The sequence below is a fragment of the Podarcis vaucheri genome (genome assembly GCF_965113315.1).
Source record: "Podarcis vaucheri genome assembly, chromosome: 8".
NCBI lineage: Eukaryota > Metazoa > Chordata > Lepidosauria > Squamata > Lacertidae > Podarcis > Podarcis vaucheri.
In genome coordinates this window covers 26,591,353-26,616,312 of record NC_138766.1, presented here as the reverse complement: position 1 = coordinate 26,616,312, position 24,960 = coordinate 26,591,353, and the positions used below count along the sequence as shown (strand labels likewise).

Here is a 24,960-nt window from a genome sequence, read left to right as displayed (position 1 = left end):
CAACTCAATTATGCTGGTGTAAACCCTGGTGCACCAGAAGCCCAGAATAGCAGCAAATAAAATCTGCTCATACGTCAGCAACTGATAAGACTTGTCAACCAGTTCTTCCAAAGTCTTCCTAAATTATAAAGCTCCAAAATACAGGCCAAAAGAGAGCAGGTCTGGGAAGAGAGAGGCATATACAATGGGCACCATCAGTGAAAAGGCCCTGCTCCATATAGCTCCTGTCCTGTCATTTGATAGGGTGCCCACTTGTCCTCCTTCTTAACATTGAATGCTCTCTATTGGAGTCTCCAGGTCCAGTACAAAGGCCATAAGAAGGGACAGCAGGGTGTGGCAGGAGAGGCTGGCTAGTGCTGCAGGAAGATTCAAGGGCAATCAAAGATACATTTAAGCATTGCAGGATAGCCTTAGTCTAGTATATACCCAGAAGCAGTATCTACGCCTCTTCAAGAATACCAGCTATTCTTCTACATTTCTCAATATCTCTTTGTGAACTGAGATTTTCAACCAACAAATATGAAAGACTGGAAATGTTTCTTTGTGTTGATGAGTTTGTCTTAAATTAGACCTATTGTATATATGGGATTACCCAGCAAAAGCTCACACCTCTCATTGAGTTTGCATACTTACTTAATGTACACATATTAAGAGGCTCATTCTTATTAAGCTACACTGCTTAAGGCTTCCTGGATGCCCTGTGATCATATTATAAAGTGGTTGCGTTCTACGTCATAAACCAAGCACTGCTAGCTGATGTTTATTTTTGTTTTCCAATGTATTTCTTTATCAATTAAAAAAAATAATCCAAATTTTAATTCTGAAAGCGTGGCCCCAAAAAAAAATTTTTGAGAACCACTGGCTTAGCATTATCAGACCTAGATGCGTGTTAAAATTAAAATTAACGTGCTCATTGGGTTGGATCCCAAACAAAGTACAGTATCTGCCTTGTCATCACCAGGGTGGGGAGACGAAAAAAAAACTCTCCTCTGTTGCGGACCAGCAACAGTTAAAACTATCGGCAACACAAGCCTAACCACGCCCACTCGAAGCAGGGAAGGCCCGCTGAAGGTAAAGTGTAACAGGCGTGGTGACGCTTGCCAGCACTACGACACCGCGCCGCGCATGCGTAGCAACGACTCCACCCGCTTCAACTTCCTCCTTTCGGCTTGGCGCCGTTCCTCGTCCTATTGGCCGTCGCGGGCGCACAGCCGTGACGTCGACAGGGCGTTGCGGAAGCGGAAGAGCCTTTCGCTTCCTTTCTCCCACCGGCTGTGGGATTCGCTTGCGGAAGTAGCGTGAGGGGTTTTTTTAATCGTCGTTTGGCGGCGGCGGCGGGCTGTGTTTTCCCCTCAGGCTTCCTTGCGTAGCCGGTATACAGGCGAGAGGGGGGAGAAAAGCGCGGGTTGTCAACGTAACTTTGTCCTCTCTATCTCCGTCTCCCAGGGAAGAAACCGTCCCCGTCAGCCCCCGCCCATCATGGCGGCCACATCCAACCTGCAGGTGAGCACCTGGCGCGGGGGTTGTTGGGCGCGTGACGGGGAGCTGCGCCGGAATTCCGAAGTGTGTAGGGAATGCGAGGCAGGGAGGGCGAGGGAAGGAGTCCTTCCGTGAGGCGGCTCACCTTGACTCGGGCTACAGGGGCGGTTACCTCTTAACTGACAGGAGTCCCTGTCGCTCGAAAGGTTCTCGTAATGTCGAGGTTCCCACGAGAAAGAGAGACTCCGTGTTTCCCTCCCTCTTAAGCAGCACGACGTGGGAACGAGCATCAGGGGGAGGCGCTACGCCTCACCTGACCTGCCAGCGCCCCGGAAGCGTCTCTCTCTCTCTCTCTCTCGGAGCTGTCAGGATGGTGGCAGGCTGCTGAGCTGCTACTGCTTCGGCTTCGGCTTCACACAGCGAGTCGTGGAATTGAAAGGGACCCTGAGGATCATCTAGGCCAGAGCTTTCCAAAACTAATCGCGATCATTATTATTTTTAAAAAGACCTGCATCATTTTGCGACACAGCAGTTCGGTTTGGCTAGCAAACCCGAGGTGAAACTAACTCCCTTTCTGGGAAGCACTTGCGCATGCTGCAGCCAGCACACTTAACATATTACAGCACACAGTTTGGAAAGCTCTGATCTAGTCCAACCCCCTGCAGTGCAAGAATGTGCAGCTGTCCCCATACAAGGATCAAACCAGCAGTACAGTCATACCTGCGCATGCGCAGACGCTCAAAATGACATCATGCGCAGAAGCACCGAAAAGTGACCCACGCCGATGCGTGGACACGGGTTACGTTTGCTTCTAGATGCAAACAGGGCTCTGGAACGGATCCTGTTTACATCTAGAGGTACCACTGTATTGGCATTGTCAGCGCCACACTGTAACCCTGCTGAGCTATCCAGACAACACCTTGGAAGAAGCACTGGGGTGCCTCTGGGCATGTGCAGAATGCATTTCTGTTGCTGCGGAGGCAGCGCTGCATTCTTAATCTATTTTGATAGTTTCTCTACTTAGACAATCCTGGAATTGTAGTGTTGGAAGGGGCTGCGAGGGTCATCTTGCCCAGCTCCTTGCAATGCAGGAATTTGTCACCCAACGTGGGGCTCAAACCCACAATCCTGAGATAAAGAGTCTCATGCTCTACCGAGCTCAAGGTGGCATGCGTTCTTCTCCCTCTCTCTTTTATTCTCACAAGAACACTGTGAGGTAGGTTAGGAGAATCACTGCTTAACCATGGTTTTAAGGCCTTGGTTATACAATCAAAACTAGCTGGACAAATAATTTTTATCTGACTGGCAGAGCATTGCAATCCCATTTGTGTCCATCTCCATGTGTGTTGCATTGGACAGACATGACTATCTGCTGGCCCTGCCACCCTTGCTATGAAATGGTGTTGGTGTGACTCCCCTGGCACAGAGCTCCCCCTGCTACTTACTGACTGTGTGGGTAGAAGTGATGTCGGTGAAGAGCTTTGAGCGACACTTCTCAAACACCTGACAACTAGTTGAATGGTTGGCATTTGAGAAATACTGTGAACAGAGCTTAGGAAGCTTTTTGAACTATGTCCTCCACCTCAGTGGGTCAACTGTGGTAAGTGGCAATCACCTGATGCCAGATGCTTGACAGATGGTTGGCCCCATGCACTACAGATAAATCTCTGCAGATAAATATCTACAGATAAATGTCTGGACTACTTGCCTAAAAAGGTTCCCAAATCCCTGATGTAACCTCTGCCACCTGCCCCCTTACATAATTTGCACATAATTTGTAGGTTTCATTTCTATTGTGCAATATCTCATACACTGCAGGAACAAGAGAGTAAATAAATTTCCATTTTGTCTTATTTGCACAGATGTTTTGTTGACATTTTCTTGCATACAACTTGAAAGAGCAGATACGTGATGGATTGACTTTCAGGCTCTTTAAGTTTTGTTTACTAATGTAGTTTCTCAGTTTCATTTGTTGGAAAGTAAGTAGCTTAGGGATTCACTAGTCATTTATCCCAATTCAAGATTTCAGTCATGTATTTTTGTTTCTTGGTAACTTTGGAGAAAATCTTCTTTGTGCACTTGCAGAAAGACCATAGCTCAAAATACATGATATTGGTATGGCTTTATTTGGATTACTTTATCCAGGTGTAACATACTTTTTCTGTACCCACCTATAGTCCTGTGTAATATACTAAATAATGTTTTATTCAGTGGAAGTTTTTCTGTAATTGTGTGAGGTGTCTGAAGATTTCTGAAAGCAATTTTGGGCACAATTGTATCCACAAAGACACACCCCATTTTTTTGCAGTGTTTTTAAAAAGATCTGCATTAATAAATGCTAAGAATTTCTAGCACACTTAATTTACATATGCACAGATATTGAAATACCTTGTGTGGTGCATAAGCCATTTCCATCTTAGTGGGAAGCATTACATCCATGGTAATTTGTGTTGCCCGTAGCTTGGCAGCTCCTTGTAACTGTCCTCTCAAAGGGAACAACCCAACATGAAAAGCGAACAAAACACCTATCTCTAAAATGCCTACTTTCCAAGTGGCGTGTTTAAAATCTGAAATCATAATGAAGATAATAGCCTGGAGTCTAAGAGAAATAAATGGAAGAAAATTCATGAAAGAGAAGTACCACATCTGTTGCTCCCTACCCACTGGAGAAATCAGAGCAGACCCATGGAAATTTAAGTTACATGGATTTCAGTGGGTCGACTCTGCTAGTTGGATTATTATTTTATTCTTTTTATTTATTAAATTTGTATACCACCCTTATACCCGTTGGTCAGGCATAGGCAAACTCAGCCCTCCAGATGTTTTGGGAGTATAACTCCCATCATCCCTAGCTAACAGGACCAGTGTTCAGGGATGATGGGAGTTGTAGTTCCAAAATATCTGGAGGGCCGAGTTTGCCTATGCCTGCCGTAGGTTTTAGGGTGGTTCACAACACAGGTTACAACATAAAATCACAAAATACATAATACAAAATTAAAACAATTAACAATACTGATGTATACAAACTAATAAAAATACACTACCCAACAAAAGTTTCATGCTATATCTAAAGTTTCACTGCTCTCATGTTTGTTTCTATTAGTATTGTGCAAATCATCTCCATGAGATGCTTTTGGACACAGGAATGACTCCCAAGAGCGATTCTGTGGCTTTTAATTGTAATGTGATAACTGCTTCCTTAAATTGTACTGAATATAGGTGATTATCCACAGAACTGTAAAACTAGTTTGGAGCATCTAAGGGGGCTTTATTTCTCCTGTCCAATGTGGCAAAAAAAATTTTTTTTACTGTGGAGAGTTTCAAAATATTGTAGGGTGAGGGTCTACTGTATATAGGGGAGGGAGTCGAAACTCCCACTGTGAGCACACAGATCCTTGGGTTTGCCTACGTTTGTCAACTGTGGGGATGTTCTTCAATATTTGAAATAAGAACTACTTGTGCGACAATTTGGCATAGCACTAGAAATAAGATAAATGTTTTTGGATGTAAGTAAATGATTAAATGCTTAAGCACTTGGGGGGGGGGAGCCTTATTCAGGGTTTCTTACAATCCCCATAATGGATGAATGCAATATTAATATTCGGTAGAGAAATAAATAAATGGGTAACAAAGTTTCTATTTTAATCTATTGTTTTAATTGGGAACAATTATAACAAATCACAGTCCTTGGCTTAGAGTTGATATAAAGTTGGAATCATTGTTTTTCTCGAAACAAACCATAATTTGAAGACTTATTCTTGGCCTACCTATCAGGGAAAAGTGAAACGGAAGTGAGGTTCACAATGCAGTATTAACCATGGCTTACTGTAGCATTCTAATCCAGCCAGTATAAAGCCTCTTGACTATTTGAAAATGAAGGTGTCATTTCAGCATATAATGCAGTCCTATTGTTTTCTTGCATTCCCATATTACAAACACTTAGGGTTAACTTATTTAATTGTTCTAACCTTAATCATGTTTCTTTCCTTTCCTTTTAAACAGAAAGCAATAGACCTTGCTAGCAAGGCAGCACAAGAAGATAAAGCAGGAAACTATGAGGAAGCCCTCCGCTTGTATCAACATGCTGTACAGTATTTTCTTCACGTTGTCAAATGTAAGAATTACTGCGCTAAGTATAAGTAGCTGAGATTTTTATGTTTTTAAACATTCCTTCACATTCTTGGAAATTACACCAGTAGGTTCCGAATTACATGCCATGATCTTGCTAATGACATTTTGATCATAAATTAAATCAATTAATTGGGACTCAGAAAAGGAAATGGAGATCTTTTGGAAGACTGACCCATCAGTCTTATATAAATGGAAGGCTAATGGCCAGTAATGATGCATTTGGAAACTTAACCTTTGCACTAAGAAAACTGAGTACAAAACTAGTCATACTAATTGCCTCAGAAGATAATGCATTCTGTGCACTAAAATAAAAAGGAGCCCCTGGAGAGGGTAATTGTGACTATAACATTTTTTGTTATTTATAGGAAGGGAGGGGATGTCTAATTATGGTTTGTTGTTTTGCTTCAAGACAGGTACACTGTAACTTCGATTATAACGCAAAACAAAATACTTTTCATTCTCAGATGAAGCACAGGGTGACAAAGCAAAACAAAGCATCAGAGCAAAGTGTACTGAGTATCTAGACAGAGCAGAAAAGCTGAAAGAGTATTTGAAAAAGAAAGAAAAAGCTCCCCTCAAACCAGTCAAAGAATCTGGTCCAACTGATGAAAAAGGGTATGTTAGTTTCATGTACTACAACATTCTCCAAGTTTGCTTGTTTAGTATTTAATGCTTTCAGTGGTGGTGGAACAGTGCGTGGAAAACATCATATTTCAAGACCTGTGGCCCTACTGGTGATTTTATGGCTTGGTTATCGCACATTCTATATTAGATCCTAAAAGCAGTAGAGTTAAATGATACGACATGGTATCTGTTTTAAGCATCCATTCTTTCTTGGGATGAAACAGGAATGTCAGGAAGAAAATTGTATTCAAATAGGTATCATTCAGCCCACTTCACTCACTACTTCCCCATTTTGAGGGCGGTGAAGCACAAGCCTCTTACTGGGTAGGGCGCTCCCTCAGGGACATAACTTTCAATGACTGTGTGGTCCTTTCCTGCAGCAGCAGTTTCTGTGCTGTAACCACAGACTTCCTTACTGAAAAGGAAGTGCATGGAAAAATTAAAGGACTTGCCTTCCACAGCATGTTGGCGATCAGGGGTTCCAAGGACTATTGTGTGCTGACACGTCCTATATATCTTTTGCTCTAAGTTCTCTTTCATAAAACTATTTTACAGCAAGATTCTATCTTGTGCGGGGGTTATGTTCGTGGGATGGCACTTATATGGAAAAATGTGTATACTCAAGCCATCATCTTGGAACCGTCCCTTCGTGAACATCGTTACCCTATCCAGAGCCATGTGCTGAGTGGGCCTTACCAGACTCTGGGATGCTGTCATGAGATCTTGTGGGGCCATCCAAGTTCCCATGAGGTCTCATGAGACCCTCCTGGAGCCCAGTAAGCAAGTCTTAGAGCTTGAACGCTCTTTCTGCAAAACAAGCTTTTTAATCTGTCTGCCTTCCATGCATTTAACTTGTGTGAAATTCAGCCAGCTGACATTCAATCACATAAAGTTGAAACCGCAGGTGTTAAATGTGCATAAGTTATACAGTGGTAACTCGGGTTACAAACATCTGAGGTTACAAACACTTCCGGTTACAGACACTGCTAACCCAGAAATAGTGCTTCAGGTTAAGAACTTTGCCCCAGGATGAGAACAGAAATCATGTGCTGGCAGCGGGAGGCCCCATTAGCTAAAGTGGTACCTCAGGTTAAGAACAGTTTCAGGTTAAGAACGGACCTCCGGAACGAATTAAGTTCGTAACCAGAGGTACCACTGTAATTGTATTACTTTTGAGTAATGGGAAATTACCATGAGCCAGGGTCAGACTAATAAGCTGCATAAGAAAAATCTTTTTTTGTAACATCCACCTACAAAAACACAACTATTCCCTTAATCTTTTGACAATTATATGCTTCCAAGTTTTTTGAAGTCCGAGTTTGCATGTTATGAGGATGGGTTTACAAATAATGTCATTTAAAGCAACAACAACTTGGCTGGAAGAGCCTGTCTTTTAGCTGTGCATTATTTTTTTCCTTATACCCAAATTAGGAATGATAGTGATGGGGAAGGAGAATCGGATGATCCTGAGAAAAAGAAGTTGCAGAATCAACTCCAAGGTAGCTTTACATCAAGCGCTTAATATCTCGAATAAAGTCTTTTTATCAAATGAACAGGGCAGAATTTGCAAGATGGATAACTTGAAACATCTAATTAATATCAGCCTAATAACTGGACAAACGTTACAGTTTAAACGGGGGAGTGCAAATGTACCCCTTTTTCCCCTCCTAGCTGATTGCAGCCACTTTGTTCTCTTTCCCTCTGCTTCTCTGGTGTAATTGTCTTTTCTCTCTCCCTGCTTGATCCCAGACACTCAGGATTCTCTTGCAGAAGATACATAACTACATAGCTAATCAGATTGACTACTTAGCATTGCCACTGATGGTAAATGATACAGGCATGAGGCTCCAGGGCCAAGGGAGGTATCCCTGCTTTGCAGAGGCAATCCGTTCACATTCCCTTCCTTCTGTTATGCTGCAAGGACAGTCTTTTTGGCCTGTAAGGGACGATAGTGCTACCCATGCAGTACAGTTTGGTGAAGATATGGAGCTCAGCTCTGTATGGTTACATTCCCTTGCACTGCACAATGTGCAGATACTTTCTTCTCTGTTCATTCCTCCCTCTTCCCAAAAGATCACCTGAAGGTCATGAGAGAGAGACTTTATGACCTGGCCACCCCAATCAAAATCATTCCTCAGATCAAAGAAAACGTAAAAATTCAGATACCTTCAATTGTAGTCTGTTAAGTGAAATACTATAGTGCTGTTTTGTCCTAGGTTGAGAATAGGATAGTTTTGTCAGTGCCAGGATGTAAACTTAAGTTTTCCAAGTACTGGAGCCTTTGAAGAAGCTCTTCTGTAAACGTTAGGCTAGAAATGATCAGTGCTCTACTTCAGTGGTGATACTGTTCTTTTTTGAAACTGGAAAAGAATGAGCCATTTAAAATGATTTGATAATTTGAGGATCTCGCAGTGGAAATAGTTTTAAAATATTTTAGTTGGACTATGATGCTTCTAGCTGCTGCCAATGTGTCACGTTAAATCGTTGTTCGATTTTATTCTGTTTATTTTTATTAATTGTCCATATATTGTAAGCTGCCTTGTGAGGACTTCAGTCTTAATAAATCAATTTCATAGGTGCTATTGTCATGGAGCGACCAAATGTCAAATGGAATGATGTTGCTGGGCTAGAAGGAGCAAAAGAAGCTCTCAAAGAAGCAGTAATATTGCCTATTAAATTTCCTCATCTTTTCACAGGTATTTCTTTATATATTGTCTTTCAGTTACAAAACCCTAAAACGTTTAGGCTGTAGGGCAAAGTACCCTGCTTGAACATCTATGTACAAGGGTGTCCTAACCTTTCAGCTGATCAGGAATAGTTGCTGCTGTCATACCAGTCTGAGCTGCTAGGGGGCACTTTACGCCACATTTGGGCATTCCTAGTCTGTTTGCATATTTGTGCTTCCCTAAGCAGGGAATCTGAGTTGATAGATGGGAGTCCTAGAATGAAACAGAATGTAACATTTTCAACATACATGTAAAAAGGGTGCACCAGAATTAGAAGAAGAGTTTGGATTTGACATCCCGCTTTATTACTACCCTAAGAAGTCTCAAAGCGGCTAACAATCTCCTTTCCCTTCCTCCCCCACAACAAACACTCTGTGAGGTGAGTGGGGCTGAGAGACTTCAGAGAAGTGTGACTGGCCCAAGGTCACCCAGCAGCTGCATGTGGAGGAGCGGGGAAGCGAACCCGGTTCACCAGATTACGAGTCCACCGCTCTGAACCACTACACCACACTGGCTCAATTAGTACCTTGTATTGATTTTTTTCTGGTACAATCCTGTGTGTAGCTGTTGGCAGGAATCTAATAATTTCCTGCTGACAATATCATATTTTATTCTGATAATTCCAGAAACATACATATGGAAGTAATTTATAAATTATAATAAAAGCAAGAAGTACCTCTCTTAATTATGTCACAAGTGATTATTTGCAGGGGTTGGGTGTTATTTTGTACCATAATCAATTCCAAATTGATGCTTTTTCTAATTACTTTCCCCCCCATATTATATATATATACTTTATATTTCTTAGGGAAGAGAACTCCCTGGAGGGGCATCCTTCTGTTTGGACCCCCAGGAACGGGAAAATCCTACTTGGCAAAAGCTGTTGCAACAGAAGCTAACAATTCTACGTTCTTCTCCGTATCTTCTTCTGACCTTGTTTCGAAATGGTTGGGGGAGAGTGAAAAGTAAGTATTAAAGCTGTAAAGGGAGGAAGCTTCCAGTTTTTCAGGGATCATGAACCCACATGCCAAGCCTTGATAAGTGTCAGTCCAGTGCAGGAAGTTCATTTCTGTTCAAGTGACCCCTTTGCTCTTGTATGAGAACCAAGGGATAAGGTAACTGTAATTTGAGTATTATAATAGATGCTTTTCCTGTGTTATATAAAATATATTGTCTACAAAACCTCCTGTAAAAAAGAAAAAGCCTTTAACATTTTTCTAGAACGCTGCAATAGATGAATGTGGCTACCTATCAACAATCTCACAGGTTTCAAATTCTGTGTTTAATCCCCCCATGAAACGAAAAATTATGCAACATGGAAAAAGTGTGTTTCTGCTCTGCTTGGAGAAACAGACTGAAGGGAAATGCATAAGAATGGGGAAATATATGGAAGGAACAGTTTGATTGGTCCTTTGAATGAGAGCTGTGTGGTTCTATAGGAAGTTCCACCCTCTGCTTCCTAGTTTTTAAATTGCTCACTGGCACTTCTTGATACACTTAACGTCTCTGTGGTGTGTCTGGACCCAGTATGTCTGACTGGTTTGGAAAATGCAATATCGCTCCTGGGCTATTCATACGTAGTTCACGTATGAGACTTGGATATTAAAAAGTGCCTTCATGAAATAAAGGGGGGGTCCTATTTTGTGGGGTTGGGAGAATAAGAAAGAAAAGAGGAAGAATTTGGGATTGAGGTATGTACCAAGACAAAATTGCTTCAGGCATAGTTGCCCATTCTAAGTGAATGAACTCAGTTAAATTTCAGACATATAGGTGCAGTGGTTTCTTTTAGATGCCTTTAGGTTTTTTAAAGGGGATAACTATAACATTTTAACTTCTTAGTGTTACATTTGCAGGGCATTGCCTCTTCGGAATGGCAGAAGCCTGTCACATTTCAGATAGAAAAGTTCAGAGGTTTTATTCAAAATGAGCCTTTAATATTTGAGGGTGAAGGAGTTTGCTTCTGCACCCCAACTTGGTGGTGCAATTTGTATGAAAATGGAATACATTGTAGAAGCACCTGTATGCTAAATAACCTGCAAAATTTCAGGATAAGTGCAGGAGTTAGGGAACTGTCAGGAATATCAGTTGAGGGTTTGTTTGCTTTTTCCTGCTCAATTGACATGAACTGAGATTATTCCCAAAGCACTGTTGTTGGAAATAAAGGTGGGACCTGGTCATTTGCTTGTTGGAAGCTAGCAATGTCAGTCAGAAAACTAAGCTCCCTTCCCCTGCCTGACATTTTCTTTTTAGGGAGAGCTTGGGAAGAGGAAACTCGACCATTTTTAACAGACAGTCTGGGATTGCATGCACCAAATCTATGAGTTAGATCTGAGTTTGCTTTTCAGGAAGATCTTCACCTTGGACAAAGCCTGAATAGCTATGCGGCAGCCCAATTTGGTTCTAGGTTTGATCTTTGCCCAAAGCAGATGCATAGTGACAGTGAGGGACTGCAATAGCATTCAGGCTTATAGGCATTCAGACTAACTCTCAGCTACATCATCTTTAAAGTGTAATAATCTTCTCTGCAATGTTTCATGTTTCTCTATACTATGACATCTAGAAATGTTGTTCTTCAGCTGTACTGCAAAGAGTCCTGAAATTATAGTTACTGAGCAGTTGGATAATGGTTCTGATCAATGGAGAGATGACCAAGAACTAATAACTTTGCTGTTTAATTTCTCAAACTTTGTATGAAGCAACTGGATAAAAGGCAATTCTTATATGAAGTATATACACTTAGTTATAAAGGTTCTAGTATCTCATCATCTATGGAAGATTAACGGCTAAGAACTTTACTGAATTTCGGAAAACAGGTGAAATACTGCTGTGTTGCTGTCCTGTAATGTAACTTAAATTGTTCCACAGGCTAGTGAAGAATCTGTTCCAGCTTGCCAGAGAAAACAAACCTTCAATTATCTTCATTGATGAAATAGATTCTCTCTGTGGCTCTAGAAGTGAAAATGAGAGCGAAGCTGCCAGACGAATTAAAACAGAGTTCTTAGTTCAGATGCAAGGTGAGATCATTTTCTTGGCATGGCTACTTAAAGTAATATGATGGTTTATATAACATGATTGTCTGTGGCCTAGCATTCATTAGCTGACCTAGGAAAATCTGTGGAGATAAAAGTTTATGGTGTTTAAAATATGCTAAGTTCAGTGTTTCTCATTCTCCATGCTATACATTGCTTAGAGGTTGTTATTATTATAGTCACTGATTAAATTCACCTGTTCTGATTAGGAGTTGGAACAGACAATGAAGGAATTTTGGTTCTGGGAGCTACTAACATACCTTGGGTTCTAGATTCTGCCATCAGAAGAAGGTAAGGTATAATAACATAAATAAATTCATTATTGTCCTGGTCAAAGTGACACTGCTTGCAGCTTAGTCAGGGTTGCAGGATTACTTGTCCACCTGTGGTATAGTAACACCTGTCTTCTGGTGCTGACAAAGCACTGCAGCCCAAGCATGTAGCAGTAGCAGCAATGAACACCACTTGCCTCAGTATCAGAATATAGTGGGTGACAGAAAGCACAGGACAGTTTTGCTCCACTTTGCAGGCATAAAATACTGTATTTTTCGCTCCATAAGATGCAGTTTTATCCTCCTAAAAAGTAAGGAGAAATGTGAGTGCGTCTTATGGCGTGACTGGCGCGCAGAGAGGGAGAACTGCACAGCATCCCTTCAGCGAAGCGGGAGGAGGAACAGAGCCCCTTCTGTTCCTTCTCCAGCTTCGCTGAAGGGGTGCTGCACAGTTCTCCCTCTCTGCGCAGCGCCTCTCCTGGCTTCTGCCTCTTCGGGCAGGGGGAGCCTTCATCCCGCTGCCCTGAAGAGGCTTGGCGCGGTTATCCCAGAAGCCAGAACAGCCACACGGTATCCCAGAAGCCAGGTCCCTCTTGCTGTTCTGGCTTCTGGAATTCAGAATAATTTTTTCTTGTTTTCCTCCTCCCAAAACTAGGTGCGCCTTATGGCCTGGTGCGTCTTATGGAGCAAAAAATACTGTACTTCAGTTAACCTACGATGGCACTAGTTGTTTATGTCGGTTCAGCGACACAGTTTTATAGGATTGTGCGGCCACATATTAAATGCATTGGGGCGGTTCACACCCCATGTTAAGCCAAGGTGTGACTTGGCCCAAGTGTGTGGGCTCCAGGTGATGAAATTGCAGCCTTTTGCTTCCCCCCCCCCCCGGTCATTCTACTGCTGTGCTGAGCTTAGCCATGGCTTTGCCTACTGCGCTATCTGAACCCAGGCTCATGGTTTAGTTCTCTCCAGGCTAACTGTGAACTGTAATTAAGGACCTTATGGTTCATCCAGGAGAGCTACAGCACGAACCTGGATTCAGGTGACTCGCTAAATCAAGCCATGACTTCATGCCAAACAGAGAGATGCAAAATGGCCACAATCTCTTTCCTGGAAGCCTGCACATTGATATTAAGGCATGGTTCGGCTTAGTGTGATGTGGAAACCAGTCTGCTGTAAACAAAAAGTTTCCTCATCCTGCTCACAGAAGTAATTATATGAAATATGTTGGCTATGATTTAGTGCATAAGCAGTTCTATAAATATGGCGTACAGTGTACTTTTATGGAATTTAAAAACACAAGTTTCTGAATTTTATTCAAACAACCAGTAACTTTTAGTTATTTTATTATTTCTCTAGACTGCAGAAAATAATTTTGTCATGAGCATGAAAAAGAAATGGACAGCTCAAAAGGACCTGGATTCTAATACTTGCTTTTAAAACTCTCAGTCTGGATGCTGTTAATGTTTCACATCTTATGTTTCATGGCTGGATTTATCAAAAACTGTAGTATAAAGATAGGGTTATAGTCAACTGTGTTTTACACAGCAGACCCGTTTAAATTAATTTCCTTTCTTCAGGAAACCCATTGTTTCCTCTTTTTTCCTACCTAGCTGTGCTAGAAAAACAAACTTGAATTTGCATGAAATCTGTTATTGGCAGTGGTATTTTTCTAGGAAAAGAAGTGCCAGAACTTACCATAAATGCCCCTTTTATAATGGCTGTGGTGCCCACCTGAGAGGTGCCATAACTCTGTTCTGGGTGAGGTCTGTCTGGAAAAAAGCCTTGGTTATGGGTATGGATGAGTATCACTGTTTGTGATTTTTCTAATAAGGTTTGAGAAGCGCATTTACATCCCCTTACCTGAGGATCATGCAAGAGCTGCAATGTTCAAACTTCACCTTGGGACCACTCAGAACACCTTGACTGAATCAGATTATCGAGATCTGGGGAAGCGAACCGATGGCTACTCAGGCGCCGACATAAGCGTAATAGTACGAGACGCCCTAATGCAGCCTGTTAGGAAAGTTCAGTCGGCCACACACTTTAAAAAAGTGAGTAACTGGAACTTCTAAATTCTTCTTCTGCATGCTCATCAGAGGTCAGCAGATGGTTGTTTTCAGGACTCAACTGCAGGGTTTTGTCCCAGGTCACGCGTGGTGTCTCTGTAATGCAGCCCAAAGTTAAGGAGAAGCCTCCTGCACCTCTCGACTTGCAGCTGGGGAAGAAAGGGCAGAGAACAAAACACAACTCCAAACAGTTCATAGCCAGGTGCCTACTTTGGTGCCTGCAGGTGCTCTGGCAAACCAACGCATCTCTGCGTTCCATTCACAAGCCAACAAGGAGACAATGCGGCACAGGTCTATCAGCTTGCTCTGCCTTTCCACCTGACAGATTCTCTGAGCCCCCATTATGTAGAGGGAAGCCCATACACCTGTGCCTTCCTTCTCCAGTGGTGAGCTGAAAACAGGAGGTATAAGCATGTTACTGCTCTGCGTTTGTACACACAGTTGGCAAGTGCAGAGCCAAAACAAATCCCAGGCTTCAGCAGAACTCTTGTGCCTCATTGATCAAACAGGAAAATGACCACACCTGCAGGCAAGTTGTCAAAGAGAGAGCCAACACCATATCTTGGTTCTTGCTATTCCCTACCAGTGTCTTTACAGTCATCTTTAAATACTATGGTTTTAAGATTTTACTTGATGGTTGCAGTGCAGGTACTGTATATGAGGAAAGTGTCATCCCTGTCTATTTGTCTGTATCCTCTCCTATTTCATAAGCTGTATTTATATTTTAAAAGTGATCCTTGCTTTGCATAAAACTTCTATCCCAAATTTTCCAGAAGTCCTAGGATACCTTTTAAAACAACAACAGTGCTTACACACAAATGTCCTTTCCTATTATAGTTCATCACATTTGGTTTAAAAGGGCTGCAAGTCATGACATGATACCAGATTCTGCCTGAAATTCTACATGCTTGAGAATGTAGACAAGCAGCTGTCTGTCCCAGAAAGGAGAATCATGAATATTGGTACTAAGCACTGTGCAGAGAAAGGGGCTCCTTTTTTAAAAAAAGTGATGTTATCTTGGGCAAATGCTTTCTAAAATATGGCTTGTTTGTTAAAAAATATATAAACATGTCTTCCGTATTTGGATTATATACACTGTCTTTTCATCAAAAAATTCTGAAAGTTATAAAGGCGGGCAGCAGAAAAAGAACATTACTAGCAGGTCTTCTTGGCAAAGCATCAAAAGCTTATATGCAGTTGAGTTCTGATTGCCAAGTAAATTTACTGTTTTCTAGTGGCACTGTGGGTTAAACCACAGAGCCTAGGACTTGCCGATCAGAAGGTCAGCGGTTCGAATCCCCGCGATGGGGTGAGCTCCTGTTGCTCGGTCCCAGCTCCTGCCAACCTAGCAGTTCGAAAGCACGTCAAAGTACAAGTAGATAAATAGGTACCGCTCCAGCGGGAAGGTAAACAGCATTTCCGTGTGCTACTCTGGTTCGCCAGAAGTGGCTTAGTCATGCTGGCCACATGACCCGGAAGCTGTACGCTGGCTCCCTCGGCCAATAAAGCGAGATGAGCACCGCAACCCCAGAGTCAGTCACGACTGGACCTAATGGTCAGGGGTCTCTCTACCTTTACCTTATAGCTCTCCGCAGAATGGATTTGGTAGTTGTTCAAATGTATCCTGAGAATGCCCCATCACAACAACGTAACAAGCAGGACAGGATGTGCTGGTTATGATACTAAACCAAGTTTATTTCTCTCATGTGCTACATAGCATTAATGCTTTTCTTCCTGCCTGGTATGACTTGGTCTGCCAGAAAATCCACAGAACATTGCTAGCCAAGCTTTTGGGGGAAGTACAGTGGTACCTCAGGTTAGATACACTTCAGGTTACAGACTCTGCTAACCCAGAAATATTTAAAATAAAAAAAATTCCTTCCAGTAGCACCTTAAAGACCAACTAAGTTAGTTCTTGGTATGAGCTTTCGTGTGCATGCACACTTCTTCAGATAGATCGTGTGCATGCACACGAAAGCTCATACCAAGAACTAACTTAGTTTGTCTTTAAGGTGCTACTGGAAGGAATTTTTTTTATTTTGACTATGGCAGACCAACACGGCTACCTATCTACAACTGGAACCAGAAATATTACCTTGGGTTAAGAACTTTGCTTCCTCAAGATGGCGGCGCGTGCAGATGCTGCGGCTGAGAGCTCCCTGGAGGGGAGTCAGGGTTTGTTAGGACACATGATTCATAGTCAATACGAAATGCTGCTGTACAGGGACAGAAGTAGCAGCAGATACAAATGTACAAACTGTGCTGTGTGGGAGCAGCTACGGGCGTGCAAGATTCCAGAAATCGTAAATCATCGGGGTTGGAGGAGGAGGAGGAGAAGAATAAGAGAGCGGAAGCAGAAGAGAGGCTGTAGAGGACAAGGTCAAATGAAAGAGAGAATAAAGATAAGGAAGATAAGAAAACAACGATGTAAACTACCTCTTCCAAGTATCTTTTACGCTAATGTGAGATCATTGGCAAATAAACATGATGAATGGAGGCTTCGTGTAGGAGTGGAGGAAGACATCCGGGATTGTTGTGTGCTGATACTCACAGAGACATGGTTAAATTCAGCTATTCCAGACACAGCTGTTGAATTACAAGGTTTTACAACGTACCGGTGGGACAGGACACAGGATTCTGGCAAGAAACAAGGTGTGGGGGGGTGTATTTTTGTAAATCAAAACTGGTGTACGGACTCTGTCAAGTTGGATACCTACTGTTCTCCGGATGTGGAATTTCTGACAATTAAATGCAGACCTTTCTATCTTCCCCGGGAATTTACAACAGTGGTGTTAACAGCAGTGTACATAGCACCAACTGCAAATGCATGCAGGACCATGAGTAGTATGCATGAAAACATCAATGCTAAATTGAGTAGATACCCGGAGGCGGTGCACATTATTGCAGGCGACTTCAATCACACAGATGTGAGGGTAGTACTCCTAAAATTCCATCAGCACATTGAGTGTGCAACAAGGGAGAAAATACTCTTGACAAGGTGTATACGAACATTAGACGGGCATATGAGGTCAAGACCTTGGCACACCTCGGTGGTTCAGATCATGTGTCCCTGCTTCTGACACCAGTATACACACCCCTCAGGAAACAAGGCCAGATACAAACACGGATGGTTACGGTGTGGCCTGAGGGAGCCTCTCAGCAACTGCAGGACAGTTTCCAGGAGACCGACTGGAATATCTTCACCCATCATGATCTAGAAACTTATACATCAACGGTCCTGGATTATATTAGATTCTGCACAGTAAATGTCACCAGGGAAAAGTATGTTAAATTGTATCTGAATAGGAAGCTCTGGATGACAGGAGAGGTTAGGAGATTATTGAAGGCCAGAAATTCTGCTTTTAGAACTGGGGACCGGGTATTGTATGGCATAGAAAGAGCTAACTTCAAGAGGGGGGTATCAGGAAAGCAAAAGCGGAGTACAGAGGAAAACTTGAGGACCATCTGAGAAATCATGATACTAGACAAATGTGGCAGGGAGCCCAACATCTGACTGGTTATAAATCAAGGAATTCATCAGTGGTAGAGAGTACTGCTTCCTTGGTGGGAGAGCTGAATACCTTCTTTGCCCGATTTGAGGTGACACCAACAGTGACTCCAACAGGGATGCCAGAGCTATTGGCGTCACTACCTACAGGAAATGCTGCCAGGGTGGAAGAGGCAGAAGTGAGGCGAATATTAAAGGAGGTAAACACGAGGAAGGCTATGGGCCTGGATGGGGTGGCTGGCAGGGTGCTAAGAGATTGTTCGGACCAACTGGCAGGAATATTTACGAAGATTTTTAACCAGTCTCTGGCCCAAGCCACTGTTCCACCCTGTCTGAAATCCGCTACCATTATACCCCTGCCAAAAACATCAAAGATAGACAGTCTGAATGATTTTCGCCCTGTGGTGTTGACACACATTATAATGAAATGTTTCGAAAAACTGGTGAGGAAGCCCATCTTATCTTGTCTGCCAGTGGGACTTGACCCTTACCAGTTTGCGTACAAGGCAAAGAGATCCACAGAGGATGCTGTAGCAATGGCTTTACATGCTGTACTGACTCACTTGGAGAAGCAAGGGAACTACGCGAGACTGTTATTTGTAGACTTTAGTTCTGCATTTAATACTATTCTTCCACATAGATTGGTGCCCAAATTATTAGACCTGGGACTTCCACCATGTTTGTGCAGGTGGATATTAGACTTTATATCAAACCGTTCCCAAAGGGTCAGGTTGGGTTCCCACGTCTCTGCGGATCTCATCACGAATACGGGGACGCCGCGTGTTGAGCCCGCTTTTATATACGCTCTATACAGCTGACTGTGCCCCCAAATACCCCAGTAATAAGATCATTAAGTTCGCAGATGATACAACAGTGGTTGGTTTAATTACTGCTGGAGAGGGGGAGGCGGCCTATAGGAAGGAAGTTGAGCAGTTGGGGGAGTGGTACAGGAAAAACAACTTACTCCTTAACTTAAAGAAAACAAAAGAGATCATTGTGGACTTTAGGAAATGTAAATTGAATATTCAGCCACTTATTATTGAGGGGAAGTGCGTGGAACAGGTCTCGGTGTTTCGATTTCTGGGAATGGAGTTGAGAGACGACCTAACCTGGGGAGAGAACAGCAAAGACCTGGTGAAGAGAGCACAGCAGAGGTTATATTTTCTGAGAATCCTCCGGAAAAACAATCTCTCAAAGGACCTGTTGATGGCATTTTACCATTGCACTGTGGAGAGCGTACTAACTTATGGTCTGTGTGTGTGGTTTGGGAGCTGCACGGCCAGGGAAAAAACAATGCTATCCAGGGTTGTAAAGACTGCAGAGAGAATTATTGGGTGCACTCTTCCCACCTTAGATCAAATATATGCTGCCAGGTGCCATAAGAAATCGGCAGAGATAGCATGTGATAGTACGCACCCCGGAAATGATCGCTTTCAGCTTCTGCCTTCTGGAAGAAGGTATAGGGTTATAAAGGCCAGGACTAGCCGCCTGAGAAACAGTTTCTACGCTAATGCAATTCTGGTTCTAAACACAGCATAAGGGGTCTCTGTAGTATAGTGTATTTTAAAATGGGGTTTTAGAGTTTTTAGGGGTTTTTGAATGTTTTAGGTAGTTTTTATGTAGTTTTGCGGTAGTTTTATGTAGTTTTTCAATTTCATTGTTCCGCAAGGGACAATGACAATAAAGATATCGTAATCAGGATGAGAACAGAAATCGTGCTCTGGCGGCGCAGCGACAGCAAGAGGCCCCATTAGCTAAAGTGGTGCTTCAGGTTAAGAACAGTTTCAGGTTAAGAACAAACCTCCAGAACGAATTAAGTTCTTAACCCGAGGTACCACTGTATGGCAATTGCCAAGTCTAAAGAAGTACATAGTGCTACTCTTAAGGCACACTATAAGTACAGGTGCAACCCTGCCTTTCCATAGATGTGGGTTTGGGTCTAAAACTTGGCAAAGTAAACAGGGAAAATAAGCTTAATTATGCCACATAATTACATCTGTGGGTTCTCTTGCTCTTTCAAGCTTGCTATAAAGTCACATTGCCTTTGGCACAGGATGCCACCTATGTTCTAGATTCACAAAACAAAACATCCTTGTTCACTTGAAGATAAACAGGTATGCCTTTTACCATTGACCTTGTTTGACAGAGCCTCCAAATGCATTTACTCCTGCAACTGAGAAATTTTGCTTCTTCCAAAGGTGAAAGGACCATCACTGTCTGATCCAAACGTTCAAGTAGATCTGTTCACTCCATGTTCTCCGGGAGAACCAAGTGCCATTGAAATGACGTGGATGGATGTGCCAGGGGATAAACTACTGGAGCCTGTTGTTTCAATGGTTAGTCTTTGTTTTGCTATGGATGTTTTTGCTTTGGACTAGCTCTGCCAGAGGTCACAGCCTTATAATTAAACCAGTGTCCTAATTCCTGGGCTTACTGAATACCTGATATAATTCCGAAGGCTTAGTGATGAGTGTGCTCAATTGCTCACAAGAGAGATATGTCCCTTCTTCCTGCAACTTCTCTCCAATCAAAAAAGTTCCTCCCTGTTGTGCTTTGCCATCCTAGAAGGTATTGTGAAAGAATTGTCTGAGTGTGCCCTTGCATGCATTCCTGTCCTAAACCTTCCTGCACTAGCTTTATGTGGACCCCTTCTTGCTTTGTGCATCAAATACTTAGGATGTGGTTGTTCCTCATAAAGATGATAAAGGTGAAGGGTTTCAGTATCTCCTCACTGCCTTGCATTAAATACTTGGAAAATGACACTCAGTAAAAGTTGTGTAGAATTATATATAAATGGTTTGCTGCTTTCCTCTGAAGTTCAACCACCACTATTACAAAAACATACCTTACTATTGTCGTAAAAGTTCCAGACTGGATGTGGTTTATGCAGAGTGACAAAGTTGAGTATATTGATTGAAGAAGGTGGTAAGTGCGCTAGAATGGGAGATGTGAACTATTTATTAGATATTTTATAAAATTATTGAATTCAGTATACAAAACAACTGCATATAATTTTATATTTGATCAACTCTGCTGCCTCCGCCCTCTTGTTAGTGTAAGTCCGTGAAGAAGTACATCCCAAAATCAGTTCAACTGCTTTATTTTACATAATTAGAATCAACAAAACCGAAAAACTACAGCTCCCCACTCTGGATCTTTTTTAGCCGTTGAAATAAATATCAGTTCCCACACAATAACAGCAGACATTTCTATAAATAAATTTGAAGTTTAGTTTAAGCCCCAATACCCCTTCCACCACATTATTAAGGGTATTATTCATTTGTGATAGTACAAAATTAAAACCGCTTGCACACAAATAATATTGTCTAAGGCTGAAAGGAAATATCTAATTTGGGTGTGCCCAGTGGATTTGTGCCTCCTTCCTGTATCCTAAAACTGACATTGAAAGTATCCTCCTCCAGTTTCAAAAACAGTTTGCCATGAGATATAATTAACAAACTTTACCCTATGAAAATACAGGATGAAAAACAATTAGTCATTAGTTGTGGCTCTTGACTGCAATATTTTGTTATCCAGTTATTCTTAAGTGATATGGAGTAGCAACATCATAATAACAATCAAACATTTATTGTTAGGACAGCCACCTTATTGACCTGGTTTTCCATTAATGGTAAGCCAAACAATGGCTTCCTGCAAACAAGCAAGCATGCTGGTTTTATTGTTATCATTGCTTTCTTTTATTGTTACCAATCTTTTACTGCCATTTTTGTCTGGAAACGTAGGGAACAAATGGTAATCTGCTGAACTGCAAATGAGTTAAAAAAGAAAAGGCTCTAAAAGTTGCTTGCTGCTTCTACGTATCTGTGAAGTTTTTGCATTTTCTTTCAACTCTAACATAAAAGTTACATCCCGTATGGGGCTCACTGACAAAAATCCATGTGCCCAACAAGCTTTGTAATTTCTCTTGAGACTTTCTTTCTCAAAAGAGGAAGGCTTGCAAGTATTTTTGAATAATGACTTCATTACTGCTTCCCACAACCTGTCCAGTGGTCAAGGGAAATGAAAGTTTGTTTATGCCCATAACACATAATTTGCTCTCATTTTCCTTCCTAATCCTTTGCTCAGCGGGCAGGCATATGGAGGTTATTGTTTCTGGGATTATACCCTTTAACAAGTCTAAACTTGCTGGTGGTACCTTTTTTTGGCAAAATCTCATGGTTCCGCCTGGTACTTTAGTCATCCAATAGTAATGAATTCCTCTAACAAATCTGTGTATGTTGTGTTTGTTATGTCCGTTTAAAAAATAACAAAGAACATCCTTAGGAGATAAATATAAAACTATGGTGAATGGGGGTCAGGGTGAACACTTTAACCTACATTGTTGCCTACCTTTGAGGCTTCAAGATTCATTGGGTATAAATAGTTATATCACTTGGAGGATCAAAACTTAATAACTTGCCCTGTACTTTAATGTGGGTTCCTAACAATTACAGGCTTCAAAAGGCAAATGCATGCTGGTTCTGCAGGTGAGTGATGGAATTGTCGTGATTCTGTCATGTCAAGAATTGGTGCGGCCTAGTAGCTATGGGACAGAGCTGGGACCTGGGTTGCCGCAGCCATGAATTTGTTAGGTCAGCACATACCCTTAGCCCTTTTGCAATATGAGGACAATACTGATCCGCTTTACATGATTGCTCTAATGGTTGTTATATACATTAAATCCTTTGAATTATGAAGTTGTTAAATACTGAATGGATTTACTGAATAACAATCTGTTCTCATATCTGTTCCCAACCCTTGGAGTGTGCGAGGAAGTGTTCATTCACTTTCTTACCATTATGCTGTCATTTCGCGAGGCCCAGAAGTCATTCTGCGAAAACTTTTCATAAACACTTATTCAGGATTAGATTAGATTAGATTAGATTGTCAATTTATTTACCTTCCTTCATCCAAGGATCACAGGGTGATTTACATTAAACATGCTTCTGAGTAAACATGCGTAGGATTGTGTTGTCAAGCAGTAATGACATGCATGGGTCTAACTACCTGTAATTTAAAGTAGGTGTGGTGACATAGATTTCCTGGTCTCAAGTATCATGGTTGCTTAATAATATTGGTAAGCTTCCATCTTTGTCACATGAATGATTGGTAAAATATATGTAGAAATGTGTTGGCTCTTCTGTATCTTCATGGCTGCTTCTTATATTTCCCCCCTCTATTGTGTAATTGAGCTGTGAAGTTGGCAAATGTATGTTGGCGACTTTTCTTTTTAATTGCACGTAGTTTGTTTACACGGTGAAATATTTGGCTCTTGACTGTTTGCTTTTCTCTATGTGGCAGGCGGATATGCTGAGGTCATTAGCCAACACAAAGCCCACTGTGAATGAACATGACCTGGAAAAACTAAAGAAGTTCACAGAAGATTTTGGACAGGAAGGCTAATCCAAAGACCATTGAGACCCTAAATTTCTTTATTTGGAATTCTTGCCTCTTTATTGCCAATAAATGAATTGCGCCTTCCCTCCTTTCCATATGAACTGATGAGCCATTTGCAAGGACCCTTGAGCTTTTATATTATCACTTTCCAGAAATATCTATTAAATGTCTTCTTCTGAGAGCATGATACTGGGATCTTGTGGCAAAGAAGAAGGAAAACATGGTGAAAACACTTTAACATGTAACAGCCCCTTTAGCTATTGCAGTTTTTTAAGTTTGGATTTCAGGTAATTTATACTAGTCCTAGTTTATCAATATTATAAAACTCCTATAGACCAAAAACAGGGATGGGGTATTTGTGACATTCCAAATGTCATAGAACTCTCAGCTTTCATCAGACCTGGCCAATATTGGCAACGGTCAGGAATGATTGAAGTTGTGGTTCAACTATATCTGAGGGTTACAGGTTCCCCACCCCAGCCTAAAAAACAAAACAAGTTGGGCAGAAGACACATTGATTGCCTGGTGTTTTCAGTGTCAGTCAATTTTGTCTGCAAAGAAATTCTCCATTTGGAATTATGCAGCATTTAGTAATATATGTAGTTACATGGGAGTTGATTATAAAGAATAGCGAAATAAATTGGGGTTGGGAAGTGAGAAAGAAGAACTTGCATTTTTTAAAAGGCCAGTACTTAACCGAGCGTAATGTTGAACTGGTACTTTGTCTTTTGTTTTCTGCTGTGTGGTATTCAGATATTGCCTTAAAAGCAGCAAGCATTGTTTTTAACACCAATAGACACCTGTCACTGTGCAACCTACCAGAAAATAGCTTAAAAAATAAATATATATTTTGGAGGAACGTTCCCTCCCCTCCTCCTGTTTTCATGGAACATTTCTGTTGGGTAAGAATCCATGGACAACCCTGCAGACCAAATTTTAGCAAGCCATTCATTGAGGGAAGGATAATTCTGGACTCATTTGCAAAGAAACTTTGGGACCAAGTGGGGAACGGCGTAGCAAACCTCTCTGAGGTGCCAAGGGAAGTTGGTCTTGTTCAGAGTCAATAACTAAATATACTGGGAATGGGTTGACATTTCTTTAAACACAGTATAGGGGTAGTGCATATGGGTTCCCCGCTTCCCAAGGCCTTTGCTAAGAATTATTCATCTTAGAGAAGTGCCTGAATGTAACTTACAACACTGCGGTCACAGCACTGAGTTGTGCCTTGTAAGTTTGCCCCTGTTGTAGACAAGTGATAATCAATAATGTAACACATTGCATTATTGTTAATAGAATTGTACCTTGTAGATGCTTTGGGCTTTACAAGATTTCTGAGTTTATAAAGTACTGTATGATTACTCTCATGAGATTTGGTTTTGTTTTTCTGTACATATTCTGTGTACTTTCTGAAATCATAGGACTGGTGGAAATTTGCTTATGAATGAAGTAAAAAGTTGCAATACAACACTAGCTTATGTTTCTTTAGTTTTTTTCCCTTTTGGGCAGCTTTATATGTTAAAATATTTGTTACATTAATTTTTGCATATGCTCAGAAATACAATTCAAATGCTGTTCTGAAATCTACTCAAAGACATTTTTGAGAACACATCTTTGAAACTGCACTTTACTTTTTATAGTTCTATATTGCAGTGCTTCATTTTTCATTTATTGACAAACATTTTTCAGAGCACTGAACTCTTTACTGTCATATGCATTGTGTAGACC

The 24,960-nt window shown here is 41.6% G+C and overlaps 1 protein-coding gene across 1 annotated transcript; it reads left to right on the top strand.

Moving 5' to 3' along the window:
• The first annotated feature begins 1,228 nt into the window (after positions 1 to 1,228).
• Positions 1,229 to 23,319, top strand: VPS4B (vacuolar protein sorting 4 homolog B). Its single transcript, XM_082234545.1, has 11 exons — positions 1,229 to 1,503; positions 5,482 to 5,593; positions 6,075 to 6,225; positions 7,666 to 7,733; positions 8,811 to 8,930; positions 9,769 to 9,925; positions 11,826 to 11,974; positions 12,199 to 12,280; positions 14,096 to 14,315; positions 20,037 to 20,174; positions 23,140 to 23,319. Exons 1-11 carry the CDS (start codon positions 1,480 to 1,482, stop codon positions 23,239 to 23,241), a joined length of 1,323 nt encoding a protein of 440 aa, XP_082090671.1. The 5' UTR covers positions 1,229 to 1,479; the 3' UTR covers positions 23,242 to 23,319.
• The last annotated feature ends 1,641 nt before the right edge of the window (positions 23,320 to 24,960 follow it).

Excerpts from the sequence above, each read along its gene's own strand:
- VPS4B (XM_082234545.1), top strand. The coding sequence starts at position 1,480 with ATGGCGGCCACATCCAACCTGCAG. Across the intron at positions 1,504-5,481 it reads CGGCCACATCCAACCTGCAG|AAAGCAATAGACCTTGCTAG; the intron begins GTGAGCACCTGG and ends CCTTTTAAACAG. Across the intron at positions 8,931-9,768 it reads ATTTCCTCATCTTTTCACAG|GGAAGAGAACTCCCTGGAGG; the intron begins GTATTTCTTTAT and ends TATATTTCTTAG.